Source organism: Uloborus diversus, chromosome 2 (genome assembly GCF_026930045.1).
Source record: "Uloborus diversus isolate 005 chromosome 2, Udiv.v.3.1, whole genome shotgun sequence".
NCBI classification, from domain to species: Eukaryota; Metazoa; Arthropoda; class Arachnida; order Araneae; family Uloboridae; genus Uloborus; species Uloborus diversus.
The window spans coordinates 87230170-87255198 of NC_072732.1; the positions used below are offsets into that span (position 1 = coordinate 87230170).

General features: G+C 31.9%; 1 protein-coding gene across 2 annotated transcripts in view; it reads right to left on the minus strand.

Annotated features, from left to right (window-relative positions):
• LOC129235274 (zinc finger Y-chromosomal protein 2-like) overlaps window positions 1-25029 on the minus strand; it is a 91440-nt gene that overhangs the window by 56430 nt on the left and 9981 nt on the right. For both annotated transcript variants that reach the window (XM_054868991.1, XM_054868992.1), the window contains exons 2-6: window positions 17664-17905; window positions 13311-13586; window positions 6864-6962; window positions 6096-6356; window positions 4164-4466 (exon numbers count right to left, since the gene is read on the minus strand). In XM_054868991.1, the coding sequence (XP_054724966.1) occupies window positions 4164-4466; window positions 6096-6356; window positions 6864-6962; window positions 13311-13586; window positions 17664-17905 (1181 nt within the window). The remainder of the gene's footprint in view (window positions 1-4163; window positions 4467-6095; window positions 6357-6863; window positions 6963-13310; window positions 13587-17663; window positions 17906-25029) is intronic.

Genomic DNA, 25029 nt, shown 5'->3' on the forward strand with positions numbered 1-25029 from the left:
ACGTATACCTCTATGCAGTATTTATCAGATTAAGTTTAAAACTAAAGAACAAAATGTCTTTTACAAATAAATTAATGCTAAAGTTAAAAATACCTCTTAAATATTTTCATTGATATGTGTAATCCAGGGATAAAAACAGCCCGAAGTCAAAAAAGAGGAAAAATTGCGAGACTTAAAATTTGAATATATATATATATATATATATATATTTTTACATTATGCAAAATTATATTGCTACTATACTGGCTTTTAAATATTAATAGATTTTTTTTTTTACTAGTAGAAATGCTAATGAATAAATAAAATAAGCTTGTTCATATTTAATATTTTAACAGATATATCAATTGCATTTACCACTTTCAATTTCCCATAGCCCACAAATCAGATGAAATTAAAACCTTATAATGTGATACCTAATGTTATGAAACTTCCATATAATTAAACACTTAATAGAAGCTAAATCATTGGACACCATACTTACAAAATGACATTATCAGTATGGCTAACCTTGGAGAAACAATTTGTGGAGCATTTTGAAATTTTGTGGAGCAGCTGGGTATATTCTATAAAAATCATCAAAAAACTAAACCCGATCTGAAACTTTTTGAGCTTTGATGGTCATTTTAAGCACTAGCATAAAAATAATTATTTTTAAATTGATAAATAAGTTCTAAACACTGTCATGATTTGAGAATGTAAACATCTTTAAGTTCCTATATTTACATGTCTGTCATAATAAAACAGCACAGTATAATTAAAATAAATTTAAATTTATTAAGATCTTAAAGAGCTATATTTTTGATAAGTTAAAACTAGATTTGAAGAATGATGTTGGCTTAAATTAACTCGGACGGAATAGGATAAACATTTTTAAATGGGCGTGGCAGTCTTCATAAAATAAATAAATAAATAAATAAATAAAGTATAAGAAGGGTTGAAAATATTAGTCTACAAAAAGGTATTAATGTCTAAGCAGTAGAATGACACAGCAGATAAAAATGAGAGAGAGCTACAGAAGCGGATGCAATCGGATTTCAAAAGCGACATCTACGGATTGCATACAAGAAGGGTTGAAAATAATAGTCTACAAGAAGTTATAAAGGTTCAGGTGATAGGATGGCATAGTAGGCAAAAGTGAGCGAGTGTTATGGAAGCGGATGCTATCAGATTTTAAAATGTATAAACGCTGACACTTTTTACGTCACTATCAAGCCTTTTTCCCTCCCCACCAACCGAAACAAAGTTCCCTTCTTTCTTTCTTAGAAAGAACATGTGAGTCAGCAAAAATCCTGACAGGAAGAACAGGATAGATCGCAGGAAATTGGAAAATGCTTGCAATCTATAGGAGGAAAATGCTTGGCGGCACGGAAATGAAAAAAAAAAAAAAAAACAAAGCCGAAAATTGCGGATCTGCGGAAGATTTTCATCTCTGGTAATCAATAAAACTACTACTAGTCGATCTGTGCGGAACTACGCACACTGCTTCGAATCGTTTCACATGGCATTTCTCTCTTTAAAAATTTCAAAGAAGAAAGAACATTATGAAGAAGAATTGAAAAAGTAAACAGAAAAAAGTAAACTAACAAAAGAAGGCATGTAATTTGAAGATATCAGCAACAAAAATCTCATTAAATACAAAGTTGTGATAATGTGATCATCGCTCACATTTTGGCTGTATGTAACTTCAATGCAAACATAAATATCATTAAAAGTGTGACTGAGTGACTTGAGAAAAAGCAGTAATTGTGCATGTGATAAAACGGGTTGTGGCAAATACAGTCCTGCATGTGTGCGCATTTGACGGAAAAAAGAGATATTTATTGGCACGGATTTGAATTGGTGCCATTCTGATTAACAGCAGGACACTCCAATCAACCAAGCAGTTGAGCCTTCGCTTTTGAATGCTATTCATTGAAGCAATGTGTAAAAAACAGCAAAAAAGCTTTTTGCCAAAAAAAAAAAAAAAAAAAGCCTCTATGTTTTGTTATTAGCCAGCATGATACGCTTTAAGTTTATTCGAATGAGGAAGATCTCATGTAGCAATTGAAAGAAACATTTTAGAGAAACAATAAATTAGATGGAAAATAAATGTTTTGTTTTTTGAAAAATGATACAATTTTGCATAGCAGGCTGCTTTAGCCGTTACAGTTTGAATGCCAGCAAATATTTTTCTTTTAATCAAACATTTAAAATTCAAAACCAAAACCAGTTGAACCGAGTCCCTTTTTTAAGTGCAATTTTTCGAACGCAGACAAAATGCATCCAGCCCCCCCCCCCCCCCCCCCCCCCCCCCGAAAGCAGAGGAGTAGAAAATGATTTCTTACTAATGAAGTTGATAATAATTTTAATGTTTTACATTGTACTTGAATAAATAGTTAAAGGTTTACTGGGTGAAACTCCTAATTTCAATTTGGCATCGTATTTTTTTCATTTATACAAAAGGTCAAACACTGCTATGAGTAAAATATACATTTCAGCAAACAATTAAAAAGTTTTTTTGCACAAAAAGGATTCCCTTGAGAACTGAACTTTTAAATCTAATGCTTTTTTACGCTTATATTATGCTTAGTGGTCTGAACGGTGCAAAGTTTCTTTAAAAAAAAAAGAAAGAACACCCTTCAGTTAGTAGTCAACTTATCTGAATAACTGTAGCCTGAATAAAGGAGTCAAAATGCCAAGTAGCATTCATGACGCATTTATTTTATTGCTTTACGTGTGTTATCTGTTGTATGTTATGAGCACATGTAATGAGCAATATTAATCTAAATTAGCTATAATGTTGGAAAGGGGCAGGCCCAAAGTTCAGCTAGTTTATAGCCGAACACTCTACCGAAAAAATATCTTTTCAATAAAACCTGACAACTAAGTCCAGTGCTTTTAAGCTTTATTAAAAAAATAAAATAAAAAACAGGTTAATTGTAATTTTTTTCCCTAAAAGCGAGGCAAAAAGTTGAAAAATTGTATTAGAGTTTTGATTTAAAAGAAAAAAAATCTGCATAAGAACTACAGGTTGCATCCAAGTTTTGCAACAGCAAGGGGTGTTTCAGAAAAATTGATTTTTAGACCGTAAGTCTATTTTTCTTCATTAGTCAGCCCGACAAGCTTTGAAATGTGGGGGGAATTTCTTCAAGAATTAAGATGGATCTCGAATACTGACAGAAAAGTAAACCACACAAATAATACATAAGATAAAATTTTGAAAGAAGTTTTTTTATTTTTGAAAATTTATACAATTTGCTATCGCAAGTTGCTTGAACCGTTATAGCTCAGATGACAGCACGTGTTCATCATTTAACCGAATAGTTAAAATACAAAATCATTTGAACTAAGTTCCTTTTTTAAACATAGTTTTTCGAATGTAGTAAAAATGTGACTGGCTATTTGTTTTGCGTCGAAGGAAGAAGAAAAAAAAAATGATATTTTACTCATCAAGTTATTAGTAATTTTAATGTTTTACTTCGTATTGTAATAAATTTCATAGGTTAACTAAATGAAAAGTGTAATTTCAATTTGGGGTAGTAATTTTTTATTCGTCCAAAGGGTCAAAAACTATCAATAGAAGATCTACATTTCAGTATATGATTTTTTTTTTCTGAACAAAAATTATTCCACTGTAATTTGAAATCTTAAACCTGATACTTATATTTTCGCTTACATTATGCTTTAGTTTTCTGACAGCTTAAAAAAAAAGTTTTCGTCCCAGCTAGGAGCGTTTCCATCGCATTTATTTTATTACCTCACTTGTGTTATTTATTGTTTTCTAGTGTTTATGTAATGCGCAATATTTGTCTAATTTTTTGAAGCAGATCGTCCAGGCTGGGCCCGAATACGCATTTTTCTGGTTACAATTTGAACGCTCTGCCGATCGAGCTGTTCAGCTCTGTCGGTCACAGTGCAAGTTAAACTAAAAATTTAACTGAAAACCTCAATCCAGTGCTTTAAAACAGGTTTTTTTGACAGAAAAAACAATTCTTAGACCGTGGGTCTATTTTTTGTCATTAGCCTGCATGAGCTTTAAAATTGGGTGTAAATCAAAGAAATCGAACAAGAATTGAAGAAGTTCTCGCATAGGAACAAAAAACAGGCTACAGAAATAATATATAAGGAAAATTACTATTTAATAGGTACACATATATAACTAGTAGAGCATGAAAATTACAAACCTTAGGACTTGTATAGTTACAATAATTACACATGTGAGCTTGAGTAACAATCTGGCTTTTCTTTTGTGTAATTCTAATGGTTCTCGTTTTTGTACCATCTGGTGCAACTTCTTCAGCAACAATTTCACCATGTTTTTCTCCTTCGTTAAAATCATAGACAGACATATCAAGATCAATATCTTTTGAGGGATCTTTATCATCATCTGCTTGAGCAACTATGAACATATAACTGACTTCTCCTGAGTTGCCATTAGTTGGAACAACTGTTACGGCTTGGTAAGCATTACCAACATTTAAAATAACCTGTGGAAAATAGATATAAACATATTTAAAAAAAAAAACTGTCATCTATTTTTGATACAAATGCAGGAATTTAGATATAAATGGAGAAATTTTTGCACTTAAAAAACAGATGGTTGCTGCTACAAAATTGATAATTTTCATGTTAAGACAAAAATTACTAAACAACTAATTCACAAAATAGAAAATTGTTATTTTTAAATTCACATTTAAAAAAAAAATCATCAATAAAAAATTAAACACTGATTTATGCTACTTTTATTTTTTAAGATTATTCACTAAATTATTTGACAACAACTTTCTTCAGTGTAGCAACAGATTAAAGAAAGAAATTTTAAATACTACAAAAAAAAAAAAAAAAAAAAAAAAAAAAAAAAAAAAAAAAAAAAAGAAGTTAGAATTAGCATTTATGGGAAACAAAGAAATAAAAAGAAAAAATGCTATTAAATAGCAGCCAGCTAAATCCTTATAACAATAAAATTTAAAAAAAGATTTTATGTTTGTTTAAAGTTGCTAGAATATTTGCTGTAGCTTTTTCTAAAAATATACTCTCCAAATTTTGGTATAATAAATGTCTGATTCATATGGTTTAACAGTCTAAAGGTTTTCTAAATGTTCATCCTAAAATGGAAGCAAAACTCACTCCCTTCAATACAAATATGAAAGGGGCTCTTAACAATCAGAGTTTTACAAATTTTTAATCTCTTTAAAACAAATTTATTTACTGAATAAATTTATCCACTATTTATTCTCTTTCAACATCAGAGTGTTATAAAATTGGATTAGTAATTTCACACACACACACACACACACTGAAAAAAAAAAAGAAATTGGTAAAATTATCAGCTACAAATTCAGAAAAATAAAGAATTGTGGTAAAAGAGGCAACTTAAAAAAGCGGGAAATGGCAGATCTAAAGAATCTCATGGACAATCTTTAGTTCAAGAAAAGCAAAATTGTGTCTTTTTCACCATTGTAAACAATCATTATTTTTGGTGTGTGCTGCATATTCTCGCATTACATAACCTACACCAATCCAAAATTTTAGGTCATTGCTGCCACATGAACAGCAGCTGCCTTTACTAATGACTAGTGCCGTGCCCAGTACATGGTATATACTCAGTTAGCACCGACTAGTTGAAAAAAAAAAGGTACGAATGGGAAAAAAAAAAGAAAATTTGAATTTTTCCCTTGAATTCAAATGCTTTTTGCAATCAGGAGTGTGTGTATAGGCGTGCATGCATGAGTGTGTGTATGTAGGAGTGTGTTGTAGGATATGGACGCCACTGCCCAGCAGCTTGCTGGAGGAGCAGCATCGAGGAGCTGGTAGACAGCACCCGAGGGAGGCAAAAATAAAATCAAAGGATGGATGGATGCATAAAACAGTCAATTGAGAATAATAAGCAATTCGTGATTGCTCAAAAGTTTTTTTTTTTTTTTTTTGAAGAAAAGGGATTAAAAAGGGACAATTTTAAGTTTTCTTTAAAAAAAAACCTGTGATTGATTCAACATTGAAAAAGAATAAATGACTTAAAAGGAGACATTTATGCACCCACTTTTCCAAAAAAAAAAAAGAACTATAAGAACATTTCAATTCATTCGTTAATGCTACAGAAGGGAAGAAACACTTACCTGATTATTTCCATCTGTTAAACCACCAGCAGCTGCTTGCTCCACAATGGTAGAAATCATTTGTAACTGATTTTCATCACTTAGCTGAACTTCTTGACCATCATTTGTAAGGAGTGTGGGAACACGAGATGAAGAAACGGGAAGGGTCTGTTCTGTTTCTGTTCCATCTGGTTGGCGTAATACCATGCGTATTGTTTGAACCTGAGGGATCCCACTTTTACTATCAGATTGAGTCCTGTCTTCAATTGAAGCAAGTTGTGCCTGAAGAAGCAGGAAGAAAATACTTACAATACTGATTGTCAATGTTATAGGTTGAGACTCATCAAAAAGTTCACAAACAAATTGCCAATGCAGTAGTTGGGAAAAAATATTTGAAGGAACATCTTTTTTAATGGATCTCATGGTTGACGAATTTCTGTTAGACCAAAAAAAGCTGTTACATTTACTTATGCTAATTTTAATTCTAAATGTGGACATTTTTTTTAAGTGTTAGAAAGAGAAACTGTTAAACACTAAATTTGCATAAATTTTATACATAAATATTTGGTGGAATGGCATTCCTCCATCTCCTCCCCCAACTACAGCACTGAAAGTTTGATGGATATTTTGATATAATTTTTCATCAACTTTTTATATATTACCATAATTTTAGAGGTGCATGATGGATGTTTGCCACAAGTTTAATTACTAAAATGTTTCAGAAGTAAACACTTCATTAAATAGTTAACTTAAAACATCAATAAAATCTATTTTAAGTATTCTTATCACCTGACTCTGTCCATCTTGGTCCTCATCAATTGAAGAGTCCTGTGATGAACTACCCTGCATTGAAACAAAAGCTTGCTCTTGTGTGGAACCAGAAATTGCCTATATATTAAAGATTGAATTAAAAGGTATGCACTAATATGATACTAGAGACAAAAACAGCATGCCAAGATTTTTTTTTTTTTTTTTTTTTGACTTTAAGAGAAAAGATTTACAGACAGTTTATTGCAGCTCATGATGTAGGTAACTGAATTATTATTCTTATAAGGCTGCAACTTTGAAAATGCACAAAAAAAAAAGTTAATAATTAAATAAATAAAATGGTCAACAAGAAAAAAAATGTCCTAAAGACATAATTGATCAATCTTTTGGTTGCATTTCTCATGTGGATTTCGAAAACGTAAGCCATTTTACTTCAACAAGTTTTGCGTGAAAGGTGTTGAAACAGGGTGGCGACAGGAACTGTGAAAAAAAGTTCCCTGACTTTTCCCTGATCAAGTTCACCAAATTTCCCTGATTTACGTTACCAATGATAATAGTTTTCTTTCTTTGCTCTACTTGAAATCCACCCATTTTAGTCCAGTATCCCAGTATTTTAAACGTTTTAAGTTGTGTAAAGTTGTTGAACAAAAGATATATTTAAAAAAAATGCTACTTTTTTTAATAAAATGGTTAAAAAAATGGTTAAAATAAAAAAACAAGACAATTTTTTTTTTTTTTTGGGGGGGGGGGGGAACCTACAAAAGTTTTATACATGGAAAGATTATAGAAAATTTAAAAAAAAAAACTTTACTTCCAGAAACCACTTAGCATAAGAATTTTAAGAAACTATTAAAATTACTCTTAAAAACGTATGTGTATTTAGGATAGAACTAAAAAGTAATTGAAATTATTTTGAACTAAGTTTTCAAACAGTATAATAATTGTTGCAAGAATAACAAGTAATAGTGAAAGAATAGAAGTAATGTAGTTATTCTTATATAACTAATTGACATATTTATGCAAAACAGATGAAACCATTTGGCATCCATTCATAGGGAGCTTTTCTCTAATCATGAAAATAGGTTTTAATGAATGAATACAGCATTTTAACAATAAAAAATAAAGATATTTACTTAAGTACACAGGTTAACTCTATTTCAAATGATTTCAGTATGTAATGAAAAAAAAAATCTTAGATTGCTTTTGTAACAAACAACTTTTAAATGCAAGAAAAAAAAAAGAAAAGAAAAGAAAAAAGCAATTAGTTAATATCAAAATAAATAAAAGAAGAATACAACTTGGTTATAAAATTAAATTATTACTTAAGTCTGAAGAAAAGAAAACCTTTATAATCTGCAGTGACAACAAATAGTATGACGGCAAAAAACAAAGTTTTTTTTATTGAAAGTTCAATTTTAGCAATTAAATTAAAAGTCCAAAGAAGTAATAACTTTTAAGCTTTTATAGTATTAATTCAAAAAGCAAAGATTTCTTCTTGAAATAGTGATTACAGTACTTAATTACTTCGAGACAATGGAATAAAGGCAAGGGAGCTAAGGAATTAATGAAGGCTTCCTCTTTGCCTGTATGGTTGTTTATTTTAAGTAGCATTGAAAGCGTAAAAGGAAATTTCAAGCTAGTTAAAATAAACAACCTAACAGATACAGAAGCAATCTTAGGAAGTTCATCCTGTGGTTAATCAGTAAGGTTCAACACTTTGACGTTGAGGAAAAAAGATGCACAAATATGCGGCAGTGTATAATCGCACCTCATTAATTTTTTACTTTTTTTTTTTGAACAGATTATTGGCGAAAAATGCGTAGGGAATTAGAGAACTTAATTTTGTAAGGCAAAAAAAAATTTTTTTTTCTTCATAAAATCATTTTTTTCTGATTTTTTGTTATTTTTTCAAAGTTCCCTGATATTTCCCTGATTAATCAAGTTCCCTGACTTTTCCCTGATCTCCCTGATCTGTCGCCACCCTGTGAAACAATTTAATCCGGTTATTTTCATCTTACCTAAAAGGTTCAACTTTGAAACAATTCGAAATACTTTGCCTCTGGGAGGTCTTTTAAGTATAGCAATAATATGCAAGCATAATCTTGATATCTCCTTTTTTTAACTGAAATGTCCCGATAAATCCCCCTATATGTCCATCACAACTGGAATCCAAGTTTTTGAAGAAGAAATCAGAGTCAGAGTGAAAAAGTGTATTTTCAGAAACATATTGCAACCTAATTCTTCAAATATCTTTCAGCATCTCATTCATTATATCTCTGCAACTTTCAAATTTCTTCTTTCCAAAAAGTTTTCTACAACATCCCTGATAGAAACTCAATACATGTTTTTATAAATCAGACTTCCTTCAAAAACGTTTTATTTTTTAAGTTGAACTTGAAGTTCATCGAAATTACCTTCTTCAAGTTTTGCATCATTAAATTTGGAAAAGTCTCATCAAGCACAAAAAACGTTGCCATTTCTTGTCTTTATTGCATTAACAAATATTTTACCTTTAAGAACAATTTTTTGATAAGAGGTTGAAGACGGGACGTTTTTGCTTTTTACTAAAGAATCATTTCTAACATTATTTTCTTTGTTTGTCCTTGACATTTAGATACACTAACGTCTGAAGTATATATTTGTAAACCTTTTTTTCGAAAACCTTGTGTAATTGTGAAACCAGTTGACCACTGGTTTCACAATTACACAATTTCAGTGTCAAGAGACGTACATTAAAGATCGTAGCTTTTTTGAAATGGTTTTGTGATCCCTACTATCCCACTTGCGCAATAATAACAAAATTTTGTCTAGTCTGATTGTAAAAACAAGCAACAAGGCAATCCCCGTATTTTTCACATTAAATTTTCACTGTATCTAGCCTGGATTTGTCTTAGCATATTAGTAACTCTCTTTCATATTGGTTATATAACATCTCTCAAGACCTACTGCAGCAACATGATACCTACTTTTGCTTAGCAGGGATCAGTAGGCAAACATGGAGAATCATTAGTCGAGAGCTGTTAGTGATAATTTCGGGGGGAGGGGGGTAAAACTGTTTCAAGAGTCAAAAATACTGACTTAACTGACCAAAATTTATAAAATACTGACTAAATACTGTCCAAATACAGACTAAAATTTAAAAACCTAACAAACTTCAACCTAATAAAACGAGTACCATACTTAGTGAAACAGATGGCTAACTTTAATTGTAATGTGCAGCAACATAATACAAAGCAAATTGGGTACAAATTTTGACTGAAAGTTGCGAGTTTAACATATATTTACTGCATAAAGAACAAAACTTTTCTGAAAATAGGAAAATAAATTAAAAGATCTTGCAACTTTCAAAATATTATTAAGTGATTAAGAGCTGCTTTTCATTCATTTTTTTCTCTGAAAACTCAGTTGAAAACAATTTTAAGAAAAATTCAAAATATATATATAAATTGTAAACCTAACCCAGTTAATTTTTAGCTAAAAAAATCTTTCAGTAAAATACAGAACACATTTAGAAGATTACTTTAATTAGTAATACGCAAATATTTTTGCATGTGCAGAAACTAAAACCTGTACCAAAAATATAGACACAAGCATAAAATACAATTCACAATAAAAATACAAATGGAGAGATTTTCATCACATTTGTGTCTCATAATAAATAGTATGTGAAACACAAAATAGGGTAATTTATTTTTAAAAAACATTATGTGTTGAATGCATTGGGAAAACTAAAAAGTAGGATGTCAAATAATTATTATACACACTTTTTAATTTATAAATTACATTTAAGATTGAGGAACAGTAAAAAATCTTAATATTAAATGGTGTTTGCATTAATTATGGGGAGTGTTTACAAAGGTTTGTACTGTGCTGGCTCTATTGCTCATTTAAGGTTCTGTGTTGAAAAAAATTGGCTTCTAGTTTTATATAATTTTGGTGTTAGATGTTACCACACGTTTTACATACGAGTTAAGTTTGGACTGAGCAGTGGCCAGTCCATGATTCATTTTATTCATGTTGAACTATATATTTGTTGAGTTAGGCACATGAATAGGTACTTAGTCTTGTTGAAATACAGATTGGTCCTACTACCGAATCCTGTACTAGAATAAGGTGTCCTCTAATATCTGCTAATAGTAGAGAAAACTTTTTTTTTTTCCTTTTTGCTACAAATCACCAAAAATGTTAGTAGATTATATCCAAAACCACTACAAAAGTATAAGTTTAAATTGGGGTTTAAAAAAAATGATGTCTGATGATGACAAATGGCTGTCAACAATATTTAGCAATGAAAAAAAGGAGAACTTCAATGGACCCAATGAGTATAAATTTTACTAAGAAGCAAATGAAGAAGTTTTTCTAGTGAACCAGCAAGATGGAGGTATGGAGGATCAGTAATAACTTCCGATGCTTTTAGATTCAATGGACAAGCATCTTTGACAATTTGTAGCCAAAAAAAAAAAAGAGCTCTCACGACTACTAGCAAACATTAGAGGATCATTTTATTTAATGCAGGATTTGCTGGGAAGACCACTTGGTGTATTTCAGCAAGACAAAGTGCCTACTCATGTTCTTAACACAACAAATATCTAGTTCAACATGAAAAATAGCTACGTCATGAACTGGCTACTTCTTAGTCCATACTTAAAATCTAATGGAAAATGCGTGGAAACATCTAGTAAAAAATTATATGACAATGGGAGCCAAAATGTTTCGACCAAAGACTTTAAATGAGCAATAGAGCAAGGTACAAACCATTATGAGCTCCCTCCATAGATAATGCTAAACTTGATACTTCCATGTAAATTCGCAGGTTTGGTGTAATTAGGAGTAACAGAACCCCAATTTTATATTAAGATTTGTAACTGTGTTTCTCAAATTTAAATATGATCTATAAATTAAAAAGCGCCTATAATTATGGGACACTCTATTCTCTGTTTCTCTTCACAAATTCAACACATGATGCGCTTCACTTACTGTTTCTTATTATTATACCCTTAAGAAATAAAAACCCTTTCATTCATATTTTTACTGAGAATTGTATTTCATGCTTGAATCTATACTTTTGGAACAGGGTGATGAAAGTTAAAGTCAAGAAATTAAATTGACAATATAAATATAACAAATTTCTACTCCTCTGGAACTTTAGTGCTCTTATATTATCTTCGTCTTACCTAATATACTTTGGACAAAAAGAGGAAAATGTTCCCCTCAAAGAATATAACCTATTTCAGAGAGGAGAAAAAAAAAGCTAGGTTTGCCATAGAACTTAATCACCCTAAAGAATAGCGAACAATTTTTATCAAGTAAAGTAGACTACCAGTTTGGCAAAATTGGGTTTCTTATTGGCAATTTATAGCTTTTCTTTGGCATTTTTTAAAGTTTATATAAGAAAATGAAAATAATTTGACAATGAATTTTTTCTTAAAATTAATTATTTGGTAAATTTGCAGGAAAAAAAAACTGACTTTACTGACTAAACTCTGTAAATACTGACTTATACTGACCAATTTGTAAAATACTGAATTTTACTGACCAGTTTTACGCCCTATAATTTACGTAACTTTTTAGAAAAAGTAACACAACCACTGATTTAAGATCTCTCAGGTAAGATTTTAGTGTTTGTTTTTCTGATAGAAAAGCAAATTGCATGATTAAAATCAATACAAACTATAACATAAATATAGAATATTCACATTACTTTACCCAGTGGTGTTCCCATAGGGTATACTCCATATACGCCGTATACTCGTAACTTTTTTTAGACCCTCAAGCTCTAATAATTTTCATATTATGTATATAATCGCATACACATTGTGCGTAATGGATTACTGGGAGTATACCCTCAGAAAAATTGATGGGAACATCACTGATTTTACCTGAAACACTATATACATGAAGGTAAAATTTTAACAGCAGATATGAATGTCTCATTCAAAAGTACTACAGGATAAGTAAAAGATATGAGTGGGACTACCCATGCATTTAGCAAGGTACATCTGTCGAAGAGGACAAAAATCCCAACACTGGAAATAACATACAGTATAACTTTGAATTAACAATTTCCTCACTTTAATGATACATTTCACTAGTGGGAATTTAACTGCATTGAATGTACTATATGCTCCTTGATTTAACGATAACTTTTTCCAGTTCCTTGACAATCGTTAAATTGGGATTATAGTGTAATTGTAAAATTTTTTAAACATATAAAAGAACTTTTAAAAAAACATAAGCACATTCTATATCAGATTTGGAATGCAACCAAATAGCTACAAAATAATTTAAGCTAAAATTAGAGTGGACATCCAGTTTGTTTAAGTTTGGAAAGTGAATTTTGCAGTTAGACAAGAAAAATTTGCATTAAACACTTCCTTCATTGAGGATACAAATATTGCATCTATAAAACATTACTAATAATAATATCATAGAAAAATCAAATTTAAAAATATTAACACCATTCTTTACTTGAGAAGTTAGGGATGCAGGGATGGCTACTATTTCTTGTCTACTACCACCAGCAGTGCCAGATGCACTGGAGTCACTAACAGCAAGAACTATCTGTTGCAGACCCGAATCTCCAGCTGCTACTGTTCTAAAAGCTCTTTGTCCAGTAACAGGTAAGATGGTAGTACCATCGGCTTGAGCATAGGCTGTAATTGTGCCATGCTGGTTTGGATCTCCAGAAGCACTTGCATAATAGGTGCCATCAGTAGATGCATAGTAAGTAGTTCCGAACGAAGCCTGTTTCAAAAGATCTTGATTCAACATTTATTCATAAAACAAAAAATTTATAGACACATTAGAGTATTTTTAAATAATAGAGCAAAGTAATCATTTGTGAAATAAAAATCTTCTGCGTATTACAATAAAGAATTAGTTTGAATAGATCTTCATTTGAACAGAAAAAGTTAACAGATAAAATTAAGGAAACAATATTCTTTTTAAGCTTAGAAATGCCTATCAGTATACAGTAGGGATGAGGTAACTTTCTCATCACAATGGGTAGTAGATTACTATATATATATATATCACATCACCCTTGAGAATGTCTACAAAGTGTTGTCATAGCCAGAATGACATATTAACCAGAATATTTAAAAAAATACATAATTTAATGCAATTAATTCAATTCAATGAATGTAATTTTAAATTATGCACAGAAGAAAATAAAATCATTTTAAAACATTTACTTTTTTAAAAAAATTCTCTCTAACATACTCTCCAATAAAAGTGTTCGTGCTTGTTTCAGACCCCGAAGTGGTTTTTGGAGGGAAAAAGTAAGAAATAAGGAATCAAAAATTAAAAAAGTAGGAAAAAAATCACTTAAAAAAGTAGGAAAAAATAGGAAGAAATAGGATTACAAACACGTCAAGAGGAAACAAATTTAGCGTAAATTTTATTTCTAATGTTAAATAAACTAATAGTAGTTTTGATTTAAAATTGTCCCAAAAATAAATCAACAGTACTTTTGAAGTATTAAAGAAATTTAATACAAGACCGAGCCGCAAAAACAAAACCAAAGAAACAAGCTGACAATCACCAGTAGGAAAAATAAACTGGTGGAAACAAAGATATTAATTACAAAAATATGAAAAAAAAATTCAAACAAAGAAACACCTTTCAACAATACAGTAATAAAATTTTTAATAGTTAAAGAATAAAATGCAAAATAGCGACTGCAAAAAAAAACAAAAATAATAATAATAATAATAATAATAATAAAATTTATATTTTGGTGCAATGAAACCATTTTCGTTAGATTTGTTTTGTCAAAAACGAAAACATTCCTTGGAGAACATCCATTTATCATTTGAAAATACTGACACATTCAGCTCCTGTTGTCATAAACTATGATACAAAAAGCAAAGCAAATATTAAATTAGTTTTAGTTAAAAATAATCAGCAGCTGACATGCATTTTTGCATAAGCAAGGGCAGATGTTTGAATTTGAAAAAAAAAAGAAAATAGACTGAAAGTGCAGAAGTAAAATAAATTTGTTCCTAAATATGGGACATAAAATTTATAACCAAAATAATAAAACTAAATAAATAACCAAATAAGTAAACTGAAGGGTTTGTATTATGTTATGTATTTTTAGCATTCAACATAAATTTTTGTTTCAGACACGCCATTTATGGGGGTCAGTGGGGTCAATTTCTCCCCTCCCTGGCTTTGGAAAATTAATGCTTAACTAGACCCGAGTTTGTGCGTTTTTTGTTGTTTTCAGATAAAACTTGCATTCAGTATACATCCTTCTCTAGCCACCCACGGGGAAAAATCAAAATGATTGGCCCTTTTTAATTTAAATCAAGCAATAAAAACTAATATTGTTTTATTGGTTTGGGGATTTTTACCCCCTTCTTGTTCCAAAATTTTTGTCATGGAAAAAAAAGAAAAACACATGATGGTAAAAATAACATTTTTATCAAAGACAAAGGCCAGTTACTAATGTTTCTCTGTGCATAAAAAGGAAGGCATGTAGTTTCTCTCAATCCTCACCATACAACAAAAATATTCAATCGGAAATTGTTTACGAAATTAAGAGTGAGGGGGGAGCACCTGGCATCAAATGCCTGCATATATCTCTTTCTCCCCCCCCCCTTTAATAAGGCGCCATGAGTACAATAACTTACAGTAGATACATTGTATCGGTATAATTGCCGCACCCAGAAAAGAGTAAGAGTCTGTCAAAAATTGTTTAAAGAAAATGTGCAGAATGCCGCATTGCCATAAACCCATCAGCACATAAAAATGATGAGCAACACCTCGATATTGATGATATATCAGAGTAGAAAATACGGATATTAAAAAAATCAGTAAATATTTGCTTGTGGCTCAGACTCCCAACTTTTAAAAAAGTAAAAAAGAAATAAAAACGGAATCTCGCATTTAAATTGACTTCCAATTTTTCCGATTTTTCTCCAAAAATCGGGAACGTTTTGCTCATCTAGGTTTTTGCAGTGGCTTTTTTTCTCTCTCTTTTTTTTGCAAATACTTTTTGCAAGGGAAAAAATGAAATTTTATAATCATGTTTGCGATTTAGAATGAACAATAATCATGTTTTTGTATGAAAAAATTTTCCTCAGTCATTTTTGAAGAGGTCTGTTTTTGCGAATTTCTGTTATCTGTAGCTTTTATTTTGTACTAACATCAATAAAGTATGTACAGTGTACAAGTTTTTCATTTCTTGCATCCTTACGTTCCTTTTAAGGTTTTACATTGCCTTTTTGTTTAAATACAGCTCCATTTCACTTGTGATCAACTATACAAAAAATTGGCGAATATGAAATTTTCGGCTTTTCTCGCACTTTTTGAAGTAGGCCGTTTACTTTAATTAAAGCTTATAATTGACGGGTAAATAATATATAGTTGCATCAGAATTGTGCCAGTGTCTATTTCTTTATTGTGTCATTGGAACAGTAGGACTGAAGTCGGGGAGATAAAAAGAAAAGTCGATCATAAACGTCGCAACGGCAAAAAAGTCACTTACGAAAACTTAACTTTAAACACGCAAACGCCGCGACGCGGCGTTCCTTCCAGAAATTACTGTAGTGGGTCAGTGAAAAGCTCAGGATCCGCTTGTTTCTTTTGATTTCCAAAATTGAAACATGCAGAAAAATATCGATGTGGCATTGTAAAAATAAGAATCAATGCACAATAAGAAGCGCTATACTAAAGAAAGAAAAAGTAGGAAAAAAAAGGAAGAAGTAGGAAAATAAGGAGAGAGCTCTAAAAAGTAGGAAAAAAAGGAACTCTTCGGGGTCTGTTGTTTACTTTTTGAATAACAATTTTAATCGTAATTTCTACGAAGTTGATCTGTTAAGTGGGGGAAAAAAAGGTTTTCCAGAGATTATCAACAATAAAGATACCAGTTGAAGAACTCTTCATTTTAGACTACAATCTAATTTAGCGACAATTAATCCATACCATTTGAACTTGAAAGAATGCTTTCAAATTCTTTCCTTAACTTTAAAGTTGTGTTCCTTGTCAATCTAATAAGGAACTCAATGTTATCCTTTTCTCTCAGAGAAAAAATATGGTGGTTTTTTCTCCTGCTACTTCCCCAGTTCATGTCAAAGACAAAACTCTTTCACTTTCAGAACTCATGTATATGCCGCGCCATTCGTGAATTGGCGTGCATGGGCTATAATAATACAAGTCTCTTATTGCTTGTCTGAAATTTCTACAATAAACTTTTCTAGATGTTTTGAATATTTTATTGAGAATATTTCAATTAAAAAGAAAAATTTGATCCTGTCTAAGCAGCTGAAAGTGTCGTTGCAACCAGAGTTTCAAAATAAAACAGTCGTAAAATCCGGAGTCACTTAACATTAAGATTATATCCTATAAGTTCTGGACTTTGAAAAGGCGACATGACATCTCTAGTGTCGTAAAATGGGGGTGCTAGGATACCAAGGTTTGACTATAACTGCTGTAACAGGGGCTCAAATCATCATGCAATTTTCAAAAAAGTTTGATCTTACAAAATTTTTAAAGAACTTAAAAAATTTGGAAATTAGACTATTTCTTTATTTAATTCCTTCTAAATATTTTGTAAAATAGGAATGTAAAAAAAGTAAATTAAACTTTCTGATGCAACTTTGCAAATAACTCTTGCAAGAGTTGCTTGAATTGTGTACCAAATATTATTTCAATCTGTATAATGAAGTACATTTGTATAACAATCAAATGAACAGATCTTTCAGATAAACAGATATTGAATAATGATCCTTATGGAAAAGCATTAAATCATACAGTTAGCATCAATTTTTACTTGTATCATTTTTAAAATCAAATCAATGTTCACAATTTACATACTTCTCCTTGCTCGTACTGATATCCTTCCCCTGTACTTGTGCCAGGAGCAGCAACAAAAAATGCTGTTTCTGCTCCTTGCTCTGCATTAGAGTCGCCTTCTGCAACAGTTTCAAGCTGTGATGTTGATCCAGAAGTTGCAGTAGTACCTCCATCTTGAATCTCTTTGTTAAAAGAAGCTAAATAATTTTGGATATCAGTAATAGTTTCACCTCCTTCTGACTCAGCAGTACTTTCATCCATTGCTAAACATTGAGGAAACAAAAAGAGAATTAAAATTAAGCACAAGCTATCAAAGTGTATCAATAATGAAAAAGTATGACACATTAGTGAATACTTAAATTTGAAGGAATTTATCTTATTAATGAAACACATAAAAATAAAAACTTTTTTCCAATTTTCTTGATATAAAGAGGATTGAATTTTTAAAAAGTTTTAGAAGGATGCTACCAGAAGAAACTATAGAAACCTAGAAATCTTAACTTCTTGAATGGACAGAGGCAAAAGTAAATACTAATACTGTATGATTTGAAACTTTTACCCCTCATCTGTCTCATTTTTTTCATTGCAGAGTCCTTGTAGGGTGACTAATTAAGAGATAAATGTTTAACACATCACTTACTAATTTTTTTATAAACCTTAATTGCACACATATTTATTCAAAGCGACTTCAAATTAAACCTGTTTTTCTCTGATTATCCTTTTGATGAAAAATTTCTGTTCGTTTGCCACTTTGATAAAAATTTTCCTTACAGATGAGGGACATTAAAGAGTAAATTTACAAAAGAGCATGTTCTTAACCAAGCTTGATCATGGGCAGGGTTTCTCAACCTGTGGGTCATGAACTGAAATGGGGCCATGAACCATTTCTTATGGGGTCACAACATTATTCCTATTTTAAAATATTTTATATCATACAGTATTCAAGTTTTAAGAAACAAAAAGCATCATTTTTATCTTTCTTTGCAACAATATTCATTGTGGTTAATTTAATCAATAAAAATATGTTGTTTAAAAACTAATTCCTATTTTATTGTTAGTTGTATTTTGTGCTACTTTTTCTCAATTTATATCAACTGTTATTTTTATATTATAATTCCACAAATGTCTGATAAAAACTCAAGAAAGGAATCCTTGAGTGTAAGAGTTTTGAAAGAGCGCATTAGGGGTAAGTTGTGTACTTCAGACATGTGTGTACCTTGGACCTAGGCTGATTACAGCTCTGCTTAATGAAATATTTGAATAGAAACATGTGTAGTTAAAGTATTTGTCACTAGATGTCTCAGTGCATACCTTTTTGTTTTGTTGAAAGCTCATCTGATTGAAGAATTATTAAAAAAAGAAATATACCATTCAAAAGTAAGTTTCTCCAGCTACTTTTAAGTTTTTTTTTTATTATGAAACATATATTGTTTATTCTGAAATGAAGGTCATGTATTATACAGTCATGTTATAGTCATAACACCATGTGCTTGAAACAAAGTTAGGCCTAACTGTAACATACCGTAAAAACTGGCGTATTGGCCGCACCCACGTAAGAGCCGCATCTGAAATAATGTTCGCGTTTGAAAAAAAATATCGCAGAAGGGCCGCATCGAGATTCTTCAATAAAGGAACTTGCAATGTAAATTACATTTATTCCAGTGAAAATAACGAACTGGAACCTTGGAACAGTTTACCGGAAGAGGTGGTAATGAGCAAGGGAGTAGATAGTTTTAAGAGGGCCATTGATCTTCACTGGGGATTGTAAATTGACTAGGACCAGTCTAGCTGGGCCCAGAGACTGTTGCTGGTCGTCACTTTTGTATTTGTATTTGTAAAATTAAGCATTTAAAAATAATAATAAAGCATTAAAAGGAATAAATAATTAAAAAAAAGAGTATCAAAAAGTAACATTTGAAATTTCAATCGAAACCTTCAAAGTCAGAATCATCACTAGACGAATGAAACAAATTTAAAATCGTTTCATCTAATTGTTCATTGTTGTCATCAATGTCGGAATCACTGTCCGCAGATTCGTCGAATCGGCCATTATCCGAGATTTCGGCGGCTTTGAACGCGTCCACAATAGCGCTTTGTTTAACGCTCTTCCATGAGTCGCTAACCCATTTAGCGACTTCGGCGTAGCTTGCTTTTGTCATTTTCCCAGTTTTCGTGTAGGAATGGAGACCTTCCGTCATCCACTCTTCACAACGTTTTCGAACTTCACTTTTGAAGCATTTATTGACTGTCAAATCCAGGGGTTGCAGCTTTTTTGTTAGTCCACCTGGATTGACAGCCATAGTTGCAGACACTTTTTTACAGGCACTCTTGACTACATCTAACAGATGTGCGCGCATGGAGTCGAGAACAAGAAGTCCATCTGACTTAAAAAAGGAACCCTTCCTCTTCCTCCAGACTTTATTCAACCAATCCAGCATAATTTCCTGGCACATCCAGCCTTTTTCATTGGCACGGATGACGACGTCTTTAGGGAAGTCCTCTTTAGGCAAGGTTTTCCGCTTAAAAACGATAAGCAGTTTCAATTTTTCTGCATCGGCCGCACATGACAACACACACGTGAATGAACATTTTTCATTTCCAGTTGTCACTATATTTACAGTTTTTTCTCCCGTAACATTAACTGTTTTGTTGGGAGGACAGTCAAAAGTAAGAGGAACTTTGTCCATGTTGACGATTTGCGACAAATCAAATTTTTTTCAGAAATTGTTTTTTTCACAAATTTAAGAAACTCCGCCTTCTTTATCTCCCAGTCGGAGGGCAACGCTTGCCCCATTGTCGTTCTCGTCCGGACGGAAAGTCCATTGCGCTGCATAAATCTGCAACACCAAGACTGGCTGCCAGCGAAATCATTAAGATTCATTTGCGATGCCATTTTTTTTTGGCTTGGAGCCTGATTTTTACAGTGGATAACGAAACACCCGTGTTTCGTCTTTCTTTAATCCAAACAGTTAATTTTCCTCCAACTTAGGATAACGGACAACTCCAGTCCTGTTCGCGCGTTTAGTACGCGGCATTGCAGACAAAGTTGCTTTATCTTTTTTCCATCATCGTATACATTTCTCGTCTACGCCAAATTCACGAGCAGCCGCTCTATTCCCGATCTGCTCAGCCTTTTCCACGGCACAAAGTTTAAATTCAGCAGTATAACTTTTCAGCCGTTTAATAGGAGCGATTTAATACTTCAAATGGGACGAATTTGGAGCAACAAAATTACAGGAGCGCTAGCTACGATGTTGAAGTTAGCTCTGCGAGAAAGCGAAGAGAACGATCAGCTGCTAAATTGACGGGGAGGGAGAGAGGGGAGAGACGGAACGAGCGCGTCTCTCTCTTCAATTCTTTGTGCCCCAAGGCTGAAAGTTTGTTTCCCTTCCCAGAACCTCAGTGACAGGACACAGCTTCAGATTCTACACCCCACAGTTTGATATCAGCAAAGATGAGAAATTACTTTTGTTACTTAGAAGTATCGCATCTGCTTTTGCCAACCCCCATATATGATTTTTGTCCTAAAAGATAGATTATTTTCACCTTAGCGTTTGTTAAAGTTACCCTCTATTTCCCAGCCTTTTATTTATTCTCAGAATTTGATATTTACGTCTGGAAGTGCAGGAAAAAGAATTAGCGTAAGGGCCGCCCCTTTGTATGGGCCGCAGTAAAGATAAAATAACCTTTTTTCACGCATGAGCCGCGGCTGATACGCCGGTTTTTACGGTAATAGTCAGCTAATTTGTTTTTTATAACCAAGTGTACCTCGAACCCAATACAAGTGGTGTACCTTCAACTGGTCCAAAATACACACTTCTGCATAGTTATTACAACTCCTAAAACTTCATGTTCTGTGTAATCAATGGCTTTAAGGCCACTGGCTTACATATACTGAATGAAAATATTTCTCAAGGTTTTGATTTCCTCCTATCAAATGTCACTGATCTCATTGCAAATGTAACAAGAAAATAACACACAAAATGATTTTACTGGTGTGTCAAAATCTGAAGTGAGTATTTCTTTGCCAAGCCTTGTCACCCCTGAAGTCATAAGGCTATATCCAAAGGCCCTGGGGAGACCTAAAAGAAAGTCTTGTATTTTGACCAACAAACCCGAGAAAGAGCGTCTTGAAGTAGAAAAGGCTGAAATCGCAATGAAAAAAGTAAAGCAAACTAAGACAATAAAACCCCCTACCAAGCCAGCTTAAAGAAAACTTTAGTCTGATCTTGAGAATATTGAAGATTTATATGAGGAATTTGATATTTCAGATCATCATTTTAATGAGCTAGAAGATTCAGATAACTTCAATATTCAGATTGGTGTTTTTGTATTGAAGAAATTTGCTGGCAAGAAAACTGTGGCAGAAATTATTTCTATTGCTGATGATGGATATGGAAATTAAATATCTGAAAAAAAAAAAAGATCCAAACTGTCAGAAGTTCACCAGAGAAGATCCTACCCTTTATGAAGATGACAAAAAGAATACCATATTCAAGCTACCACACCCAATACTAGCTGGTGGATCTGAGAGGCAGCTTGAGAAGTTGACATTTGGAATCGACATATCCAATTACAATCTTAGTTAGAAATAAGTGTAGCTTAAAAAAAAAAACTTTAGTATGGTTTTCAGAAGCTAGAGCGTCTTGTCATTTTATTGAATATGAGAACCATAATAAGATCTACATTTTTATTTATCTTTGAAACAAATAAAAAATGTATTTCTAAAATTGTGTATGGTTTACTGATTGATAAATAATGATGTTCTTACTGAAAATAATATTTTCTTTACCTGTTAATCACTGGTCTAAGGTACACCATCCCAAGACCAAAGATACAGAACCGATGGTGTACCTCGGTACTAATTGCATTCTTCTGTTTTTTCTTAAAAATGTAATTCAAGTAAGTTAAATGAATTTTTAAGATAATTATATGCTGTATAAAAAATCTTAAAGTTTTAACTAAAGGTATTTGTATTTAGATTTAGCAAATAATTGTGAAATTAAAAATTGAAAAGTGAAAATAGGTCCGAGGTACCCCACCTTCCCCTATTATTGTAAATGCGTAAATAAAATGTCTCAAACACCTACATAGACTACAATTTACTTCGAGCTTTATTGTGGAAAAAGGAAAGGTGACTAGCAACCCAAAATGCCACAGGAAGTATGAAAAATTAATTACTATAGAACATTTTTGTGGATGAATAGTTTAAGGTCCTAAATTTTTATAACCTAGTAATATGTCCCTGCATTAGAGTGTTCCAAAAAAAAAAAAAGGATATTTTTGAGAACCAACTTCTAATAACAAAAAAAAAAAAAAGTTTTGTATTGCCATCCTAAGCATAGGAAAAATAATATAAAAAAAATTATATTAATGTCCTCAGATCACACCAGTGTTGCCAGATGGTCAAATTCAGATTTCCCCAATTCCCTTCCAATTTTCCCTCAAAAAGCAATGTTTTCTACCAAAATTCCCCAAATTCAAAAATTATTTTTAATATTTTCAGAAAATGAATTGACTTCCTCTAATGTTTTTGTCTCTTGAAAATTTTTTTTTTCTCCCCAAATAGCCAAATCTATATATATATAAAAGAATGTTTGTCTGTATGTCATCCATGAACTCAAAAACTACCCGGCAGATTTGGCTGAAACTTTCACCGTTTGTTATTTTTGGTACTGGGAATGTTTATAGACCAGTTCGAAAAAAATCTGATCGATAGTTCCTTTTTTATTCCAATTCAAGTCACAATCCATTGGATAAATACGAATAAAATTATTGGCTGCAGAAATTAATTCGTGTGAAAGATCTCATTGATAAGAAGTTAGCTGTTGCCATTTTTCTTGAGTTTGAACAAATAAATTCTTTCTTTATTGTTTTATGGCTTTTCATGCAACGGGGGGATTTAAAACTTTTTCTATTTGATATTTTCAGCGATTGATCGATCTTGCAAACTGCGTGAGTACAAAATTTGAGTATAGTCACGGCTTCACTTGATATGTGTTTCTATAAGACGCGTATCGAGTGAAACCTTGGTATAGTAAGCTAATCAGGACTTTTAGACACGCGATTTAGACACGTGTCACATGAATTTTGAAACAAAAAAAAAAGCGAACGATATGTTCCATTTCGAGTCGAGAGTGAAGAATTTGTATAGATTGTGCTTATTTTTGACATTCAATATTTACAATAATGTGTGTATTTTTGACATTCCGAACGCATTTGCTGTGCAGTTTTTTTTTTGGTAGCATCGTATACCATCGGCGACATCTTATAAATTCAAAAGCATCACGTGATCTATATATATAAAAATGAATGTTTGTCTGCATGTCATCGATGAAGTCAAAAACTACTGGACCGATTATTATGAAAATTGCTATCTATATGTATTTTTCCACGGAGAAGGTGCATAATATGCTCATTGAAGCCACTCGCCACCAGGTGGCACTGCAGAGTAGCAACTTCTGCCCCATTCAACCGATTGTCATGAAAATCAGTATAATGATGTATTTTTTTGTTGACGTAGCAACGCGCGTCGGGTACAGCTAGTTTTCTTATAAAATTCCCCAACTTTTTTTTTCTTCCCATTTTCGCTTTTTTTTTTTTGTTTTTTTTATTTTTATCTTTCTTTATCTGTACTAATAATAAAGCTGAAAGTCTCTCTGTCTGGATATCTCTCTGTCTATCAGGATCTCTGTAACGTGCATAGCGCCTAGACTGTTTGGCCGACTTTCATTAAATTTGGAAAAATATTAGTTAGTAGCATGGGGGTGTGCACCTTTAATTGATTTCTTGAAAATTCGATTTTGTTCTTTTTCTATTCCAATTTTAAGAACATTTTCCCGAGCAAAATTATCATAAAATGGAGGACTAAATTACGAAGTTATCATAATGTGGAACCGTAACGTGGGCAAGCCAATTGGCGAGAAATTCATCATGCATTATTTGTAAATATACAGGGGAACCAAAATACTTTTTAATTTTCTACTACGGGCAAAGCCGTGCGGGTGCCACTAGTCATAAATACAAGCGCCTGACCGAGAAATAAGAAATAACAAAATATTTTTTTCCTACTCCCATTTACTACTCTGCTTCTGTATGTACATTTAAACTATAATTTTTGTATATATTTATTCAAGAACATTCTTCATCACACTTATTTTTGCCTGTTTCATATATAAACTAGTTACTCACGCAGAACTATTAATGCAAATTCCGCAGCATAATATTCCACATAATGCAAAATGCGAATTCCATAAAGTTGAGCAAAGCTAAACCAATGCTGTTTGATACAAACAATGTAACTACCAGATGTCGAGACGCGAAGCTAAATACGAAAAAAAAGAATTCCCCGAGGTTTTTCCCAAGAAAAAAATTCTCCATAAAGAAT